The 22,725-nt window shown below is 42.8% G+C and overlaps 1 protein-coding gene across 1 annotated transcript; it reads left to right on the forward strand.

Annotated features, from left to right (window-relative positions):
- The first annotated feature begins 696 nt into the window (after positions 1-696).
- Positions 697-21,780, forward strand: LOC311227398 (hepatoma-derived growth factor-like). The gene is made up of 6 exons (XM_084313023.1): positions 697-1,130; positions 5,008-5,084; positions 9,112-9,256; positions 10,011-10,169; positions 19,646-19,819; positions 21,370-21,780. Exons 1-6 carry the CDS (start codon positions 1,044-1,046, stop codon positions 21,388-21,390), a joined length of 663 nt encoding a protein of 220 aa, XP_084169149.1. The 5' UTR covers positions 697-1,043; the 3' UTR covers positions 21,391-21,780.
- The last annotated feature ends 945 nt before the right edge of the window (positions 21,781-22,725 follow it).

Below are 22,725 nucleotides of genomic sequence, written 5' to 3' on the forward strand. Positions count from 1 at the left end.
ATCTCCCAGTAGCTCATGCTAGCTAACCTAGCTCATGTTAGCGTCGTCACTGAGCGACCACCTCGCGTACACAATTAATGACATGTTGCGGACAGCCATATCGGTGACAATGTTTAGCTTTTAGTGCCAAATGATAAGAGTCTGAAGTGGAGTCTCAAAAGAGAATGTTGAATATTTAGTAGTAACTTTGATGCAGTAGCTTGTGTGTGTGTGGGGGACTGGGGGCGGCCGGCGGCGTTGTGCAGGACGCGACTGAACTTATTGGCTACTGCCATCGGCACATTCGAGCTTATCGGCCGATAGGCCGATTGCAGTCAACAAGGCACTTATCAGCCGATACCGATACCCGACCGATACATCGGTGCACCCCTAGTTCTGCTGGGCAACCAACCTGGGTGGGTATATGTTGTTCCAGAGACTGGATTAGTTACTAATAACTAATAATAACTAGGCATTATAGTATCTAATTGAACTACTTGTACAATCAAATTAATACATAAGAAACTTGAATTGCTCCTGCTTCAATATAATCTTTTCCCCAATTGTTACCTGTGCTTAAAACAAAATACAACACAGTACAACACTATACGATACAGTCACGATAACAACAGCGACATCTTGAGGCCAGTCGAGGCTACAGCCAATACAGAGTCAGCAGCAGCAGCAGCAGCTAATCTGCGACTGCGTGGTGGAGTGTCGTCGGCGGGGGTGCGTCTATGAAGAGGGAAGCGGTTTCAATTTCAAACAAAAACAACCAGAGACAGAGAAACCAGTGGATTATACATCACCCTTCAACATTTTCCAGACGTGGAAGTGTACATAAACCTGCACCAGAACGGCGTATTTATTTAGCAAACCGTGCAACCCTGTGCTTATTATTATTATTCCTCGCGGAAAATCCGCGCAAACATTCGGTCGCCACCTCGTTCCAATTGTCTGAAGACGGTATATAAAAAATCAGCGTAGTCTGTTCGCTGCTATTAGCTATCGTTAAGGTGTAACGTGTTTCACAGTCAAATATACTGCAATTTACATTAGGGACCATGCCGAGGACAAATAGGCAAAAGGAATACAAACCCGGGGATCTGGTGTTTGCTAAAATGAAAGGATACCCACACTGGCCGGCGAGGGTAAGACGTTAAGCTCACTCCTCCTCCATCGTCTTATCTCAGGCTACATGGCGGTTAGGTGACATTACGTACATTGTTACGTTAGTTGTATGTTGTGTGCGCGCGCTGCTCCGTGTGTTAGCGGAGTGACGGCCTGCCTGTAAGAGAGCTAACGTTAGCTTCACTCCGTCACGTGACTCATCCTCCGAGTCCACACCAACTTAAGGCAACTATACAAGAAGGAAGGGTCTTTACGCCAGTGTTCTATGCTCTGCTCGGTGCTAGTTCTATTGAAGCCTATGGGAGATGTAATAAATAATAAAGAATATAACCGCTATCTGAGGAAATATACATAAAACGTTAGCTAGTTAACAATGCTACACATTTTTGATTTTGACAAACGAGGAGATGGTTATGGTATGGTTATTGAACTGAAAGTTTCCACACTTGACTTGGCACCAATGTGCGTTCACGGCACGCGCCACACGGCGACGACCCTTCCTCCTTTTATATTTTCCTTTACATAGTTAGTTAGTTAGTTTAGACTCGTGTACCGTTATTTGTGTTAGCTGTTACTAATCCAGACAGATTTTACGTAATTTGCGTTAGCTGTTACTAATCCATACAGATTTTACGTTATTTGCGTTAGCTGTTACTAATCCATACAGATTTTACGTTATTTGCATTAGCTGTTACTAATCCATACAGATGTTACGTTATTTGCGTTAGCTGTTACTAATCCAGACAGATTTTACGTTATTTGCGTTAGCTGTTACTAATCCAGACAGATTTTACGTTATTTGCGTTAGCTGTTACTAATCCAGACAGATGTTACGTTATTTGCGTTAGCTGTTTCTAATCCAGACAGATTTTACGTTATTTGCGTTAGCTGTTACTAATCCAGACAGATTTTACGTTATTTGCGTTAGCTGTTACTAATCCAGACAGATTTTACGTTATTTGCGTTAGCTGTTACTAATCCAGACAGATGTTACGTTATTTGCGTTAGCTGTTACTATTCCAGACAGATGTTACGTTATTTGCGTTAGCTGTTACTAATCCAGACAGATTTTACGTTATTTGAGTTAGCTGTTAGCCTGTTACTATTCCAGACAGATGTTACGTTATTTGCGTTAGCTGTTACTAATCCAGACAGATTTTACGTTATTTGCGTTAGCTGTTACTAATCCAGACAGACGGACGGTCCAGTGGTTCAGCTGCAACAACAAGCCCGCTTTCTGGATGATTCATTTAGAAAAAATTACAGTGTCAAGCAAACTAACGCTACTCCCTCTGTCTCGTCACCGACACAGCTTGGGTCATTTGGTTCGGTTAAATCGTTTTCACCGAAAGGCCTAAATTGGTTGAATTCAATGAACCTAAACAAACCAACTCTACAGCAACGTACACGTGTGAACAAGCTAGTAGCGTCAGGCTAACATCGTTAAGGCCACTTGAGGTCAGCAACAGAGCCACGTTGTGTTGATGAACTGTTAACTGGTAGCCAATCCATATGTTTTTAGGTTGTCGACTTTCCACGTTATTAGTTAGTCGCTGGCAAAGGCACAACATAATATATTGCAATCGCTGACTTGATGAATGAATGAATGAAAACTTTATTTAACAGATTGCAGAATGGGTACAATACAGTACGGCTCAATACACAATTGTTATGGGGATGCAGACCAGAGAAAGACGTTTGTCTTGTTTACATCAGGGTCCCCCATTTTCAATTCATAGTGACATTTATGACATACACAACATATATGACATCATGACATTTATGGCATAGGGACATACATGACATACAGGTATATAGTAGTAGTACTGTTACATTTGTGACATACGATATGCAAATATGAAATAAGATATGATACAGTCACTATGTAGCACACTATGGAGTGTAGCAACGTGTTTTTTTTTATCGGTTGTCATTATCTTCGCTCACTAACGTTAGTTATTCGTCTCGTCCTGGAGTGTGAATCGTGGCGGTGGGCAGAATGCAAGGTCTATGGTTATAATGATTATGTTCTCTAAATTACAAACACAGGAATTTGTGATGATATACTTTTTGTTGTATGTTACTTACCACTAATGACTACCAGCTATCCACATAGCATGCCCATGATAAGCACACTTTTAAGTGGTTAAGCCTGTCCTTAACATCAGATTTTTGTATGTTGCTTGCCATGTCAGAAGTTGGGCATGTACTATTTCAGGCGGAGCTTGGAATTTTGAACTTGGCGCCCAAAGTACACATGCTTATGAAAATGGTTGTTTTTGCATTAGGGAACAGCGTCATCATCATTGAACATAGTTGGCAATGAGAATTTTTTATTAGACAAAAGTGATCCATAGTAAAGTGTGAGATTGGATGAGTTAATGGGGCATCCCGATCAATGTGGATTATTGTATAATGGTTGTTGTTAGAATATAATTAAAACTTTTTAGCTATGATGACCAAACATCTACTGTCAGTCAGCTGGTTGATCACTGAAAAAAGGTTATCTGTAACTTGAGTTGGGAGTAGTGATAGACTAATAAATCACCCAGGCATTTTGAGATAATCGCACACATGGTCAATTAACAACAATGTATGTATATTCCGGTCTTTTAGTGCAAAAACGTGATTCCTAGTTGGCAATTCTATCTGTCACCAACCAGCTAAGCTAGCTAGCTAATATCAGCAAACTTCCCTCTATCTAAAGTCATCTACAAGTAAACTAGTGACCAGTGACCACTACTGTCCCTGTCATCTTCTGTCAACAAACACCACCATTCCTCCCAGGTGCCATGCTCTTCAATCACTTCCAGTCATTATACAGTAGGAAACTGTTGTGGGTGTAATGGAGATATCTCCACATCCAAAAGGTTTTAGAAAATATTTAGAAAGTTTCATATCAAACAGACAACTTGCTGCCCTGCACAGCATGCTTCGTTTCTGTGACCCGTCTGCATTTAGAGAGTATTTTATTTCTTGGCATTGATGGGCTATATAAAGAATGTCATCATCAAGGCATGTCTATTTATAATATTTTTTTTATTGAAAAGTAGGCTACTATTCTTATACATTATATTCCAATTAAAATAAATCCTGTCAATAGACTCGCATGCATAACTCGTCCCTAAACTCGGGAGTGTAGGACTAGCTTAGCTATAATATTATTGACCGAAGACTCGGACTGTTGCCCGTGTTGTTGAGTCGAGTTAAATAAAAGATACACTGTAGCACTCAACACTTTGATGAACATTGTTACTCAGCTGATAGAGTTGTACCCTTCCTGCTGACTTGTCGTACAAAACTTGTACCGGTAAGTCGCTTTGGATAAAAGCGTCAGCCAAATGACTAAATGTAAATATGTGTAGGTGCGGGAGGAGGTAAGGGCTTTGGGTGCAGGGGGAGGTGTACTGAAACAAAGAGAGAGAACCCTCTCTCTGCTGGCACATTTTGGCCCACTTCACAGGACATTATAATCGGACATCAACAGATTTCCGCTGTAAAATGTGTTAATGACCAGATAACTGAAACCCTGAACATTAACGATCAAATAACGATGGTTGCAGTGCCCCATTCAGGGTGTGACCTTCTGGAGCACGTGCCCATTCGGAAGGGCCAGTTGCTTGGCCTCCTGGAAGTGCTGCTTGCAGTGTTGTGGAGATATGTGGTATGGCTGTTTGCAGCATTCTCGAGAGCCGCTCATCCCATCCAGGGAAGTTAATTAGGCAAATTTAGGTGATATTGTTTCTTGTTCACCATGTGATTTGCTAAATAGCTGTCTCCTTGTTTGCCATGTGATCCGCTAAAGAGCCGCTTCCTTGTTCACCATTCACTCTGCTAAAGATCCGTCTCCTTTTCACCATGCGATCTGCTAAAGAGCTGCCTCCTCCTTGTTCACAGATTGACGAGTTACCTGAAGGAGCAGTGAAAACGCCCTCTAACAAGTACCAGGTGTTCTTCTTTGGAACCCATGAGACGTGAGTAAAACCTAATGACCTTTGGTCCGTCAGTACTAGGGCTGTCACTTTAACAAAAAATCTAATTCGAAGTTTCAATTTGGCAGGCAGGGAGACGGGCACTGAGACGGAGAGATGAGCACTGAGACAGAGAGACGGGCACTGAGACAGAGAGACGGGCACTGAGACAGAGAGATGAGCACTGAGACGGAGAGATGAGCACTGAGACAGAGACGGGCACTGAGACAGAGAGACGGGCACTGAGCCAGTGAGATGAGCACTGAGACAGAGAGACGGGCACTGAGACAGTGAGATGAGCACTGAGACGGAGAGATGGGCACTGAGACAGAGACGGGCACTGAGACAGAGAGACGGGCACTGAGCCAGTGAGATGAGCACTGAGACAGAGAGACGGGCACTGAGACAGTGAGATGAGCACTGAGACGGAGAGATGGGCACTGAGACAGAGAGATGAGCACTGAGACAGTGATATGGGCACTGAGACAGAGAGACGGGCACTGAGACAGAGAGATGAGCACTGAGCCAGTGAGATGAGCACTGAGACAGAGAGACGGGCACTGAGACAGAGAGACGGGCACTGAGACAGAGATGAGCACTGAGACAGAGAGACGGGCACTGAGACAGAGATGAGCACTGAGACAGAGAGACGGGCACTGAGACAGTGAGATGGGCACTGAGACAGTGAGACGGGCACTGAGACAGAGAGATGAGCACTGAGACAGAGAGACGGGCACTGAGACAGAGATGAGCACTGAGACAGAGAGACGGGCACTGAGACAGAGATGAGCACTGAGACAGAGAGACGGGCACTGAGACGGTGAGATGAGCACTGAGACAGAGAGATGAGCACTGAGACAGAGAGACGGGCACTGAGACAGAGAGATGAGCACTGAGACAGAGAGACGGGCACTGAGACAGAGATGAGCACTGAGACAGAGAGACGGGCACTGAGACAGAGATGAGCACTGAGACAGAGAGACGGGCACTGAGACAGAGATGGGCACTGAGACAGAGAGATGAGCACTGAGACAGAGAGACGGGCACTGAGACAGAGATGAGCACTGAGACAGAGAGACGGGCACTGAGACAGTGAGATGGGCACTGAGACAGTGATATGGGCACTGAGACAGAGAGAGATGAGCACTGAGACAGTGAGACGGGCACTGAGACAGAGAGACGGGCACTGAGACAGAGAGATGAGCACTGAGACAGTGATATGGGCACTGAGACAGAGAGACAGGCACTGAGAGAGAGACGGGCACTGAGACAGTGATATGAGCACTGAGACAGTGATATGAGCACTGAGAAAGAGAGATGAGCACTGAGACAGTGATATGGGCACTGAGACAGTGATATGGGCACTGAGACAGTGAGATGAGCACTGAGACAGAGAGACGGGCACTGAGACAGAGAGACGGGCACTGAGACAGAGACGGGCATCAATACCGTAATTCCTCTAATAGTAACCCCGGCTTGTATTTGTTTCAACTGTAGCGGGTACCAGGCTTGTATTAGGAGGAGGCCTGTATAAGAGGGAGGCCTATATTTCAAATTTTCAAACGGATCATAATGAATAAATCAACATTTTGTGTCAGTTTGAATCCAGTAAAATGTACTGCCTGGGTTCATTTATTGAAACCAAGTACTGTATGAAATAGTAAACAGTGCAATTACAGGTGGTCACTGGTCATTTCAACGTTTTCAAAGTGAAATCAAGTAACTAGCTCAGTATGCAGCTCAGTATATTAGTAACCCGGCTTGTATTAGGAGGCCGGCTTATAATTGCTTAGCTCAAGAGCGCACCCGGCCATTAATAGAGACCCGGCTTGTATTTGAGACCCGGTTACTATTAGAGGAATAGGAAGACAAATATTAGCTAGATTAATTAGCGTTAGCTCAAAAGCACAGAACCGGATGACTGTTCTGCTAGCTAGCGATAACAACAATAATACTCCCGGACGGGGGGTTTCAAAATAAAAGAGCGAAGTCTAAAACACACACACCTAAAAAAAAAAAAAAAAACGAAAAAGATCGGTTCTGTCTCCGTGTGGATGTACATTGTACACGCAATTGTCTATACACGCAGAAGCATGTACAGATACCGATATGCCCTACTTTGTTTACTTGTTTATTGCACAATGTCGCTCTATTGGTTGGATTCTTATTATATATTATTACTATTGTATATGCACATCGTTGCGGGCAAGACCCCCCGCATTTCACTGTATACCTGTATGCCGTGACAAATAAAACTCTTGTATCTTGTAGCATACTGGTAGTACAACGGTGATCAGAATGTATGTTGCCAACGCAATTTGACGTGACGGTCTCTGGTTGCTACTGGATAGAACAGAATGGTAGCCAACACTTATGATTTGTGATTGATTGGTTAATTATGAAATGTTAATCTTATTTTTAATAGTGTTTTTGAGAAAGCGTATTTGAATACTCGTTTGGAAACACCAAGGAGTATTCAAAGCCTGTAAAATGGTATTCGGGACAGCCCTACCCTAAATATATGTTTTAATAAATTATCTGCATTTTAAACTATTAATGCTGACTCATTCCTTCAGTCCACTCAAAAGTATGCTAATATTCCATATGTTGTTTATGATATTAATTGAAAATTGCATATGAGAGTATTATATAGTAATAATAACACATGGCGATATACTAAAAAGCTATTTATCATTTTTGGCTGGTAAAAAATCTGCCTGGCTGGTAAGCCAAAAAGTAAATTTTGTTCCCTGGGTACGTGTATTCGTCCCGCGAATTTTACGGTACGGCGTCACGGTGCGGTACGTGCAGCCATACGAAGAATACGTGACAACGCACCAGTCGCACATGCAGGCACTCACGAGGTCCGTGCGAGAACAGCGCGCGTGGCCGGGCACACAGAGTCCGACTTCAGAGCGAGCGAAAGTGCACGGAGGAAGGCACATTTACATTAGAAGAACAGCTGCAGCCTGCAGGGTCATTACAATTTTACAGTTTTCTTTCGTTTTCTTGTTCGCCCAATAATGTTAACCAAATGAAACCAATGGAAAGACACACACACACGCCGCGCATCGCCAACACACACACGCCGCGCGTCGCCAACACACACGCCGCGCATCGCCAACATACACAACGCCACGCGTCGCCAACACACACGCCGCGCATCGCCAACATACACAACGCCACGCGTCGCCAACACACACACACGTCGCCAACGAACAACAACAACATTCTCCCCCGCCGGACTCACGCTGATCAAATAATAAAAAAAAAAAATCCCAGAATGAAACTGTCAAAGGACATTTGGCCTCCAAGCCCCGTTAATCTGGAACCCTGTGTTGAGGGATTGAGTTACTGTTTGACTGAACACAGTAATGGGCAGAATGAGTCACCTAGGAGACATAGTGTGGGACAAGCATTAGATATTCCCTCGTAGAATCCACAACACACCTGCCTGACCCTCGTCAACGTCGGTTCTCAACGTCAGGCCCGGGGACCCCCAGGGGTCCTTGATGAGGTTCCACTGGCTCCCCAGAACAACGAGGAATGGTTTAATTTCATTCACCAAATGTTAGTCCAATGAGAGAATATTATAATAATCCATTCTCCCCTAGGCTAATCATGTCCTACTCTGGGCATTCAGTAGGTGGTGTCAGAGAGGCAACTACCAATGTGACCTAAGGCTAGTAGTATTGCACTTAAAAAACATGTCAATATTTTTTAAATGTTTAATTGAAAATGTAATCGATAAAATAATCAACAGATTAATCAATAACGTAATATTGGTTATTGGCCATAACAGAAATGTTCATATCGGTGCTTTCCTAGCCTCATACTATATCTGTTTTGAAAATATATTGATAATACTACCCAGGTCTATATCCTTATTAGATCTGCAGTGTAACCCGGCTTATTGCTGCCATATCTTTATTAATTTCTTACTAATTCATACGAGCTAGGGAACATCCAGGAACAGCATCAAGAGTTGTCATCCAAGTTATAATGACAGTTGTAATGTTTCACCCCACAGGGCGTTCCTGGGAGCCAAGGACTTGTTTCCTTATGATGAATGTAAGGAGAAGTTTGGAAAACCCACCAAGAGGAAAGGTTTCAGTGAAGGCCTCTGGGAGATCGAGAACAACCCCACTGTCACACATGAAGTCTATGATGATGAGGTCAGTGTTGTCAACAATGTCACACATGAAGGCTATGATGCACTGTTGGTCCCAGAGCCTTCTCTATTGCCGCACCCACCCTCTGGAACTCCCTCCCTCCAAACATCCGTCCCTGCACTCTTTCAAATCCCAACTCAAAACTCACCTCTTCACCAAATGTATTAATGACACTGCATGATTTCCCTCTTCTTTTTTACTTTGTTGTTACATTGTTCCCCTGATCACCTTCCCCTAGCTGCCCCCTACTGTTAAGCGCCTTGGGTCTCCTGAAAGACACTATATAAATCCAAGATATTATTATTATTATGATGATGAGGTTAGTGTTGTCAACAACCCCACTGACACACATGAAGCCTATGATGATGATGTTAGTGTTGTCAACAACCCCACTGACACATGAAGCCTATGATGATGATGTTAGTGTTGTCAACAACCCCACTGACACATGAAGCCTATGATGATGATGTTAGTGTTGTCAACAACCCCACTGACACATGAAGCCTATGATGGTGAGGTTAGTGTTGTCAACAACCCCACTGACACACATGAAGCCTATGATGATGAGGTTAGTTTTAGTGCAAATTATGTTTCCAACGGAAAACATTGTCAACATCGGCAATAAATATATATACCGGTATATACATCATCGGTTTTATCTAAGAAGATAAGATAAGACGTTTTCATTTTAAATTACTTATAGCAGTTTTAAATACAGTGGCTAAAGTAATTGTAATGTTTGTGTTTTGTGTCTTAGCCAAAGAAGGAGAAGAGTGCGCCAGAAGAGGCGGGGGAGCAGGGGGTCGCAGAGAAGGGGGGGACGGAGGGCAGCAGTGATGAGGACGAAGGAGCCCTGGTCATCGACGAGAAGAATGAGAGGGGCGGAGCCAAACGGAAAGCAGGGGAATCCATAGAGGTCAGCTTTACCACAGTTCACACAAGATCAGTACAGTCACAAAATCACATCAACGTTGGCTATGCTAACTGATGGAGATGTAAAGCCCTGGTTCCCTAAAGGGATAGTTTCAGATTAGTTGGCATAGGGTGGTATGAAATACTCAAAAGAACACTCTGACTTCATGGGGAATGTGCTCACTGTCCTCTCCAGAGTTGTGCTAAGCCAGGCTAGCTTGCAGTCGGATAACTTTCTACTGAACCTTCAAGGCAGGCGCTGGACCAATGGAAGACTGCAATGAAATATGGAAGACTGTCCGCACACAGTGTGCCGACCTTCTTCGATATTTCATGGTATGAAATACTCGCCAGTAGTGAATTACCATTAACTGACTTACCGAGACCCTTGTGGAACTTCTGGCCATGTTCCAAGCGAGGCCGGGCAGCTTCTGACGGGCAGCAGAGTATGAATCCACACCACTGCATGCAAACAACCGTTTTAACCAGATGTCTCTCCAACTCTTCTTCTCTCAGACTCTCCGATTCCAGAAATGTCTTGGAACTATTTTGTTTCTTGAAAAAGCCAGTGTATTACTGTGGGAGGTAGAGCGGTCGTCTGGTAATCGGAAGGTTTACCGCTTCGATTCCCTCCTCCTCCCGGGCAGCGTGTCGAAGTGTCCGTGAGCAAGACACTTAAACCCCCTAACTGCTCCCGATGTGCGGGTCGGCACCTTGCGTGGTTGCCTCCGCTGTCGGTGAGTGAATGGGCGAGGCATAAATTGTAAAGCGCTTTGGATAAAAGCACTATATACACGCAGTCCATTTACCATTCATGTATTACTCTATGCACTGGGGCGATCTAGCCAGTAGGTCCAAGTTTAGTTTAGTTTATTTGACAATTATTAAAATACATTACATGTTACAACAAGTCATGCATCCTAAAATTATCAAGGATAGCACCAAAAAGTCAGACTTATTTCCATTGTGGTCCTTGGTCTCAGCAGCACATAGTATTTACATAAACATGTATTACACATATTATCATCAGCCTACAGTATATTGCTAAAAAATATAATTAAAACGTAAAATACAACATTATTAATAAAATATGTACAAAATGTACAGACACACTAAAACTACACTACATTAAAACAGGAAGCTTCCTGAGTCACTCTGGGACATTTTCTAGGAGCCATTTCCTAACGTTCACCTTGAAACTACACAGGTTCAAGATCTGTTTGGTGGTCAAAGGCAACTCATTCCACTCCTGTGTGAGCAAATGAGCACTGTCCCATCTTTGTTATACACCTTGGAGGATGCAGGTTTGCTATGCTAGATAGTTTGCTATGCTAGTTCTGTGGCTGTGTGATTCCCTAACACTAGGAAAATAGTTGCAAACATTTTTGGGGGCCCTGTTATTTATTATGTTGTGTACCGTGTTGACCCTAAGCTGGGCTACTCTGGCCTCAACTGGTAGCCAGTTGAGCTCATGAAAATGTCTCCTCCCAACATGATCACGAGGGCCTAGGCCCATCACAACCCTGATCAGCTTCTAGCCAAAAACCTGGTGCAGGCATTTACCTTACCCAGCACCTGTAAGGCCACCGCCCCGCCCCCCCCCCCCCCCCCCCCCCGACAGACTGTGATCCAGCATACAGCCGAGGTACTTCACTGCTGTTCTTGCTGCTATAACCTCTGACCCTAATTCTACCTTGAGTTCAGGAGCCTTTTTTAATCAGGGCTTAGATCCGAACAAAATAGACTCTGTTTTGCCTAAGTGAAGTGAGAGCCTATTGTCAGACAGCCAATTGTTAACCTTAGAGAGTTACTCTCCTAGCATTCTTTGGAGTATACTCAGATCCTTATGGGTAGGGATGCCCCGATCGATCGGCCAGCGATCGGTATCTGCCGATATTCAGTATAAATATGAGATCGGTGAATTCCGATAATGCTTTATTTTCGCCGATCGTGAAAACCGATCGAAAAACATGATCCAATTCTTAGCGGAGTTCTCACTCGCTGACTTCTCTCTCAAGCACACAGAGCTGCAGCGCACTGCCCCTCCTCCTCCTCCTCCCCTGCCCCTCCCAGACCCGTGTCACAGAGACTCCTATTGCCTCCGGCATTATAGTCTGCTCTAGTCTAGTGCATGGGACCTCTGTGAGCTAACGTTAGCTACCTAGCTAACGTTAGTGTTTATAGGGAATAGGGCTGACCTTCGAAGCTTTTTTTGGCAATCGAAGCTTCGGGGCCGAGCTTCGATTTTAATTCGAAGCTTCGAGGGGAAAAAAATATATAAATGTATTATAATATTTTTTTTTATCTTTTTTTATCTTATGTTGTGGGACTTGTACAGCACTTTGGTAAACTTTGTTGTTTTTAAATGTGCTCTATAAATAAAGTGGATTGGTTTAATTAATTAAGTAGCCCCTTTCGTGACTGTGACGCAGCCAACAAGGTTTCACTCGGCTGCGCTGCCTGGGTGCAGTGGGGCTGCTCTCACAGCCAACGACATGACATTACATAATTATGTTGCAACCTTCGTCTATCAAGCAAACAATTATATTATATTTAATTTATAATTATATCAGACAATGCACCTACAAAAGCAGATGATTACAATTAAATTAGCCAACTTGGTAACACATTAGTCATAGCAGCATAGGCATAGCCTTATTAATGTTTTGTGTGGCGTCGCCGTCGTGTACAACGATACTTACGTTGTGATATGCCATTTTCTTCTGGCATATCTGGCACTCGGCTTTTTGGGCATTGTCTTTGCATATTTTAAAGTGTAACCACACGTCTGATGACTTCTTCGTCGACATGTCTGCTGCACATGTCCTTGTTGTTTTCAACACAGATAATCTCCACATGCTTGTTGTAGAGAGGTGGAGTCGAGGCGCCGCTTACTTTCGTTTCATTGGAATGGAGGCGGGAAGGCGCCGCTTACTTTCGTTTCATTGGAATGGAGGCGCAAGATTTTGGAGGCAAAAAAATAAAATAAAAAAATTTTAACTTCGAATTCTTTTTTTTATGTTCGAAGCTCGTGCCATCGAACGAAGCTTCGAAGTATTTAAGACAGCCCTGCAAGGGAATGATCTTTGCATGTTTAGTACCACTTGGTACAATGCCTTGCTCCACGGAGAGGTTAATAAGATGTGCAAGACAGGGAGCTATTTCCTGTGCCCCATCTCTTAAAATCTTTGCAGAAATGTTGTCCAAGCCAGTAGGGCTGCAACGATTAGTCGACATAATCGACGACGTCGATTATAAAAAAATCGTTGACGAGAAATTGTTGCGTCGATTAGTCATTAAAATTTTTTTTTTTTTTTTTTTTTTTTTTTTGCACTACCTATCTTTGTGAGAGTGGCTTCTCAGGGTTCCAGACAACATCATAACATGATGATCCCATAGCAAATTTTGGACATTGAAAACATTGTTCCCCTGCAGGAGATGATGATCAGACTAGACACACAATACATTACACACGCACTCCTCTCACTCACACACAGCGATCAGAGTAAGACACACACATACACACTCCTCTCACTCACACACAGCGATCAGAGTAAGACACACACACATCAGGGCTCGAGACTAACGATGTCCCGCCGTCCCGGGGACGATCAACTATTGAATTGGGACGAACAGAAATCTTTGCTGGGACGCATCCGGGACGGAGAGGATTTTTTTTTCACAGGAAATGTCAATTGGACGACTGTCAGTGCGCGCATATATTGCTGTCAAATGGTTAATGTCTCGTGCTGACTAAGTTCACTGAAGTCTAAACGTAGCGTGATTTGCCAAATCCAATGACTATCTCCGCCTCCCAACGCAGCAATACGCTCATCCAGCATCAAGTTACTTCCTACCCACCTCTCCTCCGGTACAGTACTGCAGCTACATGCTAGCTAACCTAGCTCATGTTAGCGTCGTCACTGAACCACCTCGCGTACACAATTAATGACATGTTGCGGACAGCCATATCGGTGACAATGTTTAGCTTTTAGTGCCAAATGATAAGAGTCTGACTCGAGGCGGAGTCTCAAAAGAGAATGTTGAATATTTATTGTGCAAAAATCACAACATCCTCTCCAACGGAGCCTTGTAGCCGAGTAGGGTATATCTGCAGAGCCACTTGGTAACGAGTGCAACACCGTGTAATGTCCGTGTGGATCGTTGGAGTAGGGTATATCTGCAGTGCTGCAGCCCCGTATAGATTTGTATTAGTATCATAATCAATCACCTGTTGTTGAATAAATACCATTACTTTCTAGTTATTACTAAAAAACAGTATATATAAAACAGTAGCTGTATAAAAAAAAAAAAGTATAATTTATATAATTTAATAAAAAAAAATAAAAAAAAAATGTATGCACTGGTATTTTTGGGACGGTTACATTCACTTTGGGACGGTTAAAATTGTATTTCGGGACGGTTCTGGGACGGTGGTGAAAAAAGTTAGTCTGGAGCCCTGACACACATACACACTCCTCTCACTCACACACAGCGATCAGAGTAAGACACACACACATTCACACTCCTCTCTCTCACACACAGCGATCAGAGTAAGACACACACACATTCACACTCCTCTCACTCACACACAGCGATCAGAGTAAGACACAGACACATTCACACTCCTCTCACTCACACACAGCGATCAGAGTAAGACACACACACATACACAAATTACACAGTACACACCTCTCACTCACACAGCGATCAGAGTAAGACACACACACAAATTACACCGTACACACACTCCTCTCACTCACACAGCGATCAGAGTAAGACACACACACATACACACACACACGGATTCCTCTCACACACAGCAAACAAAAGTTATTTAAAGTACACTTCCACTTTAATTTGTATTATTTAATTTATTTATCTTGTTATGAGTGATTGCTGTATTGTTCTTCAAATACATTTTCATTTAAAGTGGCTTAAAGATCCAAATTCAAATGTTTCATGAGTCATTATTTTAATTTGCTATGGGATCATCATGTTATGATGTTGTTGTTTGGTCCTGACAAGAGTCTCAAAGTCTGGGGTGATGGTAGACAAGCAACTCTGAGGTCATGCTCAATGTCCAATCTGTTCCTCTGCTCTGTCTTCAGCTGGACCAGAGCTGAGAAGCCACTTTCACAAAGATAGGTAATTAAAAAAAAAAAAATTGTTGTTGGTTTTCGATTAGTCGACTAATCGAAAAAATAATCGGCAGATTAGTCGACTACCAAATTAGTCATTAGTTGCAGACTGGTAAAATAAATTCCTTACCTGAGATCAGATGTTATCCAAAAAGATTATTCCAATTCCTGATCGCCATTCCAAATATCGATCACGCTTATTGATTAGTGTTGGGTCCGCGTGTATCACTTCCGCAACGGATTTAGTCGGATTTCGGTTTCCGAGTTCGCCTGATTGGCCGCGACGGCCACGTGACATGCGTGGCACGACCCCGCGGCAGCGGCAGCGTTGCCGCTGCGAATCAGTCAGAGCAATATTGTCGCGTCATCTTCTGAGTGCAGACGCGCTGCTGTTTAATCACTTTTCCCACTTCAATGACAGAGCTGCTGTTTAATGCTCACTTTTCCCACTTCAATGACAGAGCTGCTGTTTAATGCTCACTTTTCCCACTTCAATGACAGAGCTGCTGTTTAATAATATTGTCGCGTTGTGGAAAGCAGGATGAGAGAGCGTAGATTTCAGTGTGTATCATTTAATCATTTATCATTTAACATTTGACAGGCATACATTGTTGTCATACAGAAGTACAGAATACTTTTATCCAAAATGCTTCTTACTGTTACTGTTAGAGACTGTGCTAGACAAGATAAGTATGAAATAAAATAGTATAGCATGTAAAATAGAAGTAAAAATAGAGGTCACGCTGTTCAGTATAGACATATGTACAATGTTCGATGCAGAATAGAAGTAACTGAGTTACCATACAATATACAATATACTATGTGTTACGAAGGATCAGATTAAACCGAATATATATATTTATTTATGGATATATATTGAGTGGTATTTGTGTGTCGTTTGATATCCCTTGTATATTCCTCGTACATGTGCACGGAATATCCCTTTAGCCTACTATAGCCCATGGTAGTTCATTCTCTTATTGGACAAAGGACCAGGCGCCAGGGGACCAGCCCCTGGCGTCAAGTTCAAAGGTACCGACGAGACATGTCCGTACTAGCCCCGGCTCCGCTCAGGGATACGGCTACCGAAATGAGAGTGGCACTATTTGTTCACCGTGCATATAAATATGGCGCAAGTAAATGTAGAAGTCCCTTACCCTTCTTCCCAACTTAGTAACAGAACGTGAAGCCTCACCCACGATACGACGTGCGGTGAAGTATGGCCTGTTTGGCCTTAGAATAGCATTGAGACCTCGTGCGAATTAATAACTGAATTGTCAGAGTTTGGCACTGTACCGTCGAGTGCGACGTATTTCTATCAAGTAATAATAGTCTATCGTGTATGGTGCATCGTGCGGTTAGAGTTCTAAAGTGACCAGCATCTCCAACGCTTCCTCGTGTTATCTAGAGTCTTATCCAGGTTGGGCCGACCACATGGCGCTTTCATCCGAGGAGATCTAGGCGAGGACCGAGGGACATGTACACTGGATTACCTACCCGACGACTGCTGAGCCCTATGCGGCTGGAATATATATTTGCTTTGGTACTGTGATTTGTGGAGCGGATAATCGCCGACGCCTGTGAGTGTTGGATTTACCCCCGAGAGGAGTCAAGTTGAGTCGGCGCTCAGAGAGACTGAGGTCGCCTAGCTTCTTCTTCATTGTGGAGCTACAGCCTACAAGAGAACCAAGGTGTATTCATCTACGGATCAAGAGTCTATTGCACTGTCTTCTGTACTTGAAGTCTCCATAGATATCGTTGACCAGACGGTCTACTACCGACGGCTCTCCTACCCCCCCTACCGGCTTACAACCGGGAGGACCCCCTCCAGAATATCCCGCTATATCATTAAGTGTACCATAGATATAATTCCCTAAGAGCCAGGTTGTATACTTGCTTCCTGCGTAACCAGAGATTGGACATTCAGTGTTGATTTGCCTACGAGTACTCATTTGCCTTACAAGTGCATTCAAATGATAAATGTAAGATAAATATTCTATGTACCTTTTGCTCCATTAAATATTTGATTATTACCTTTGACTGGAACCGATTTCATTGTGGAAAGTGTTCATCATATTTAGATATCGTGTACTGTATGGCCAGTAGTTAAAGTACATAAAGCGGTAGTGGTTTAATGATACCATACTTATCAATACAGTCAGGGAATTGTACCCCTCAGTTACACTATGCAATGTACTAATATACAATACGCTATAGTGCAAAGCAGCAATGGGATGAGGTACAATTTACAGTAAGGTGTACGAGTTGCAGTGCAAATGCTTCTTACTGTTGCGCTCCAGAGACTGTTACTGTACCATACAATATACTATGCAATGTACTAATATACAATACGCTATAGTGCAAAGCAGAAATGTAAGGTGTACGAGTTGCAGTGCAAATGCTTCTTACTGGCGCGCTCCAGAGACTGTTAAGCATTTTGCATAAAAGTATTCTGTACTTCTGTATGACAACAATGCCTTTCAAATGTTAAATGATAAATGATTAAATGATACACACTGAAATCTACGCTCTCATCCTGCTTTCCACAACGCGACAATATTATTAAACAGCAGCTCTGTCTTTCAAATGTTAAATGATAAATGATTAAATGATACACACTGGAATCTACGCTCTCTCATCCTGCTTTCCACAACGCGACAATATTATTAAACAGCAGCTCTGTCTTTCAAATGTTAAATGATAAATGATTAAATGATACACACTGAAATCTACGCTCTCTCATCCTGCTTTCCACAACGCGACAATATTGAAAAGTGAGCATTAAACAGCAGCTCTGTCATTGAAGTGGGAAAAGTGAGCATTAAACAGCAGCTCTGTCATTGAAGTGGGAAAAGTGATTAAACAGCAGCGCGTCTGCACTCAGAAGATGGCGTGACAATATTGCTCTGACTGATTCGCAGCGGCAACGCTGCCGCGGGGGCGTGTCACGTGGCCGTCGCGGCCAATCAGGCGAACCCGGAAACCGAAATCCGACTAAATCCGTTGCGGAAGTGATACACGCGTTGGGTCCTGTAAATACATAATCCACACGTTTTCCAGGCCGGCGAGCACAATCGATCCTTCAGTTGGCTTGAGGGAAAAGTAAAATGAGCAAACTGGCCACCCCCCCTGCATCAGTGTAAAGTAATGGGGTGCAGTACCACAGGGAGAGACGATAGGGGGCGGTATCTTCCCAATTGAGCTCAGAGAGACTCTGAGAGACTCTGCAGCACTAACCCGAGGCTCGATTGATGAAATATGAATTAAAATCGCAAAAAAAAAAAAAAACGACAAACGCTATATAGCGTCGGGGGCACTCAAAGGTCGGCATGAACTAACGACAAAGCGCGTCCGTGGCACTCAATGTGTTAAGCTCGGCCAACATTTCTGCCACTTTCTCAACTGTCACTTATGGTCAAGACATTGTGTCAGTTTGAGAGGAGAAGCTACATGTAGCATCAGAACTACACAGGAACAGTATTCTGTTGTGTCTTCAGTGAGAAGCAGAAATAAAGCTTTAAAGCAATATTTTATCTATATTGGCTGTTATAATTTTGAAAATATACAGTATATTGTGATACGTTTTTTATCAGTTTTGAGCCATATCAGCCCAGCAATAGTTATCAGTTTTGAGGAAAGATGAGAAATTCCTTTATTGATCCCCTTGGGGAAATTCAGGCATCATAGGGGGAGGGGAGGTCCAGGTACATGGTAATAGTAGAAGACATGATACAGGTCATAAAATGATAGTACAGTAGAAAAGTTTAAATAAAATAGGCAGTGTAAACAATATAACTATATTAATAATATAATTAACTCTGAGTATGCGCATATGAGAAAGTAGGCAGTGTAAATCAAGGTGCAGATGAGGGTCTATATGCCCCATTAGTTATATTTGCATTACAATAAATATAGTTACAATAGACACTATAATCTAAATATATGTTATTCGTAAGTATACAGTATACACAGGTGCATAACGCTGCTGTCGGGACAAAACCTCATAACTCCATTTTTTGATTTTTTTTTTAAATTATATAAATCAACTCCGTAGATCATCCTCCATATGTGTGTGTGGGTTTTACAAAGTTTAAACAATGGGAAAGCATTAAACCGATCATCTGTCTAAACCTCCTAACTCTATTCACCCTCAAATCTGTGTTAGTTTTTTTCATCTGCTGAAAAGTTGGGTTTTTGGAGTTATGAGGTTTTGTCCCGACAGCAGCGAAAGGTACGTATGGCATGATATACTTCCATACGTTATACGTTGTCTGTTTAGGTATAACACGTCTCCTGTCTGTCCGACACTCTTACTCTTCCCCCCCCTAACCTCCCGTAGACGTCTCCAAAGCGGCAGAAGGACGCGGAAGGGGAGGGAGACTCGAAAGCGGACGGCAGGAAGCCCGGTGCAGAGACCAACGACAAGGCCGCTTCTCAGCCCACTGACCTGAGCGGGTCCAGACCAGAGGCCCGGGCCAAGCCTGCTACCGAGGGCCAGAAAACGGCAGACAAGGTACCACACAGAGTAATAATAACTTTATTTATATAGCACCTTTCATACATGGATTGCAGCTCAAAGTGCTTCACAGCAAATAGCATAAAACGAACATAGGCATAACATTTGCATACAGTTGAGTTGACAGAATATAGAAACGTGCAGACATAAGAATAGGTATAAAAAGACAGTAAAAGTAGTGCAATGTAGAAAGTTCAGACATAAGAATAGGCATAAAATAAGGACCATGTTGCACTTCATATTATTTATTTGTAAAAAAAAATTATACTCATTGAATAAATAATGTTGAATGAATTGTTCCCCCTCTTTTAATAATTCTATAATTAATAATAGCAGAAAATGTGTTGCCTCACGGTGTCTGTATATCCATTTTTATTATGTGTCCATGAAAATGATGATGAATGCAGCCATAAAGATATGATTTCCTTACGCAGGAAAGATGGTCTGTTTACTTTTCTGATAACTACATCACCGCATGACTCGTAAATGTTCAGACAAGAATAATAGTATTTGGTTACTTATTTGTGATACTATGTATACATGCAATTCAATTACCACATTTTCTTTCAATTAGCTAATTTGGTCACGGAGGTCAGTTTTTGTTACAGTTAACAGGCACTTTGGGCAGAGCTGTTTTGCCGGCTGTATGACGTACAGGCGTAGAGACAGCTCTGAGTAGGAGTGTGTTTCAGGCTGTATGACGTACAGGCGTAGAGACAGCTCTGAGTAGGAGTGTGTTTCAGGCTGTATGACGTACAGGCGTAGAGACAGCTCTGAGTAGGAGTGTGTTTCAGGCTGTATGACGTACAGGCGTAGAGACAGCTCTGAGTAGGAGTGTGTTTCAGGCTGTATGACCGTCGTACAGGCGTAGAGCAGCTCTGTGTAGGAGTGTGTTTCAGGCTGTATGGCGTAGAGAAGCTCTGTGTAGGAGTGTGTTTCAGGCTGTGACGTACAGGCGTAGAGCAGCTCTGTGTAGGAGTGTGTTCCAGGCTGTGACGTACAGGCGTAGAGCAGCTCTGTGTAGGAGTGTGTTCCAGGCTGTGACGTACAGGCGTAGAGCAGCTCTGTGTAGGAGTGTGTTCCAGGCTGTGACGTACAGGCGTAGAGCAGCTCTGTGTAGGAGTGTGTTTCAGGCTGTATGACCGTCGTACAGGCGTAGAGCAGCTCTGTGTAGGAGTGTGTTCCAGGCTGTGACGTACAGGCGTAGAGCAGCTCTGTGTAGGAGTGTGTTTCAGGCTGTATGGCGTAGAGCAGCTCTGTGTAGGAGTGTGTTTCAGGCTGTGACGTACAGGCGTAGAGCAGCTCTGTGTAGGAGTGTGTTTCAGGCTGTGACGTACAGGCGTAGAGCAGCTCTGTGTAGGAGTGTGTTCTCTCCCCTCATGAACTGTAAATCAAAAGCAACCATTGTTATATCAGAGAAACATGAAATTGTAATTGTAATACCATGAAACGAAACCAAAACAAATGATAAAGTCAAATTGAGGATACATCTGGAAGATGGTTCATTCTGAATAATAACATTGCAGTGCCGTTTGTTGTCATTGCAGGCTGTGACGGACAGCGCCTAACAGAAGCTCCAAGATAAAACCAAGGACCCTCTGAGCTTTCTGGAATCCGGAGCGAACAGGATGTGCAACGAGATGCTAATGTTTCTGCTGTTTTAAATAGGAGAATTTGAACACCTAAAAGAAATAAACGTTTGTATTGTGTGACGAACAAAACCTTCACATGCCAGTTTGGGATGTTATATATCCCAGAGTAAAAAAAATAGTTTGCTAATTTGAATTCAAACCAATTGAATTGAGCACTTTGTGAGGCTCGTTTATAAATGGGATTTTTGGTGTATATATATTTTCTTTTTTATTTCTAAGTGCAATTACATAATGAAAAAGAATGGATGCTAGGTGTCAAATATGTTTCAGTTAGAGGGAAAAAAAAAACTAGGACAAGTAAACAAGCAAAAACTAGATTTTCTGGGGGGGGGGGGGGGGGGGGGGGGTTGAGGAAAAGATAACCATTTCATTCACAAAACGATTTCTTTTCAATTCTTTTTTCTCTTTTGCGGAAAATATAACCATTTCAAAGGCCAATTTAACCATTTCAAATACATCCAGTTGCTTGTTTGGTGGGTTTCAACGTAGATAAAGGATTGTTGCGCTTTATTATAAACAAATCTTCAGTTGCACTCTTAGCTTTAAGATGTTAATTTCTTTTCCTTTTAGTTCCCCCGCTACAGTTTTTCCTGCCTGGTCTTGAAACCGGTGACTTATATTTTTCTTGTGTATAAGCTGCACTTTTGACAATGTTTTGCCTTTGTCTAGTTCACTCTAGGAAGTTGGTGGTGAAATTACATTTGGAAAAAAGGAACACGTTTATTTAAATTCTTTTGTTAATTTCTTGAGTCTTTAATTTAATTTTTTTGGACCAACCTTGTTGGGTCCTCTCGTGAATTGTTCTTGTGTTCTCATTTAGCTCACACGATGCTGCCAATTACTGGAGATTAATTTCCAAAGAGCTAAAAGAATTGGATTCAGTTGTTTGTACCGAGCGTCTTTCTGTGTCGCAGGCTTCTTATACACTGTTTACCCCCCGGCTTCTAATCCACCACAACATGCCACTGCAGTGAGATAAAGGTTCTGTGTAAATCTCCCAGTATGTTGGCCATCACTAGCATAGTTTTGAGCCCAAAAAATTTACGTTTGTCTGTAATTTCACTGGTCGAAAAACCATCTTACTGGAATATGAATCTGAATCTGTTTTTTATTCAGATGGTGTTTTGGTGGGTAACGTTAAACCAGATTGTGATGTTTAAGAAAAAAAAGTTATTACAATACATGGTGATGATTATTATTTTAATTTTGTTATTTGAAATTAAAGAGCCCCTGTTTTGACTGTTCCATGAT

Source organism: Notolepis coatsorum (genome assembly GCF_963971535.1).
Source record: "Notolepis coatsorum genome assembly, chromosome: 4".
Lineage (NCBI taxonomy): Eukaryota > Metazoa > Chordata > Actinopteri > Aulopiformes > Paralepididae > Notolepis > Notolepis coatsorum.

What these genes read in the sequence shown, in the direction of transcription:
- LOC311227398 (XM_084313023.1), top strand. Translation starts at nt 1,044, where the DNA reads ATGCCGAGGACAAATAGGCAAAAGGAATACAAACCCGGGGATCTGGTG. An exon ending in ACCCACACTGGCCGGCGAGG is followed by an intron (nt 1,131 to 5,007) that starts GTAAGACGTTAA and finishes CCTTGTTCACAG; the next exon opens with ATTGACGAGTTACCTGAAGG. An exon ending in ATGAAGTCTATGATGATGAG is followed by an intron (nt 9,257 to 10,010) that starts GTCAGTGTTGTC and finishes TTTGTGTCTTAG; the next exon opens with CCAAAGAAGGAGAAGAGTGC.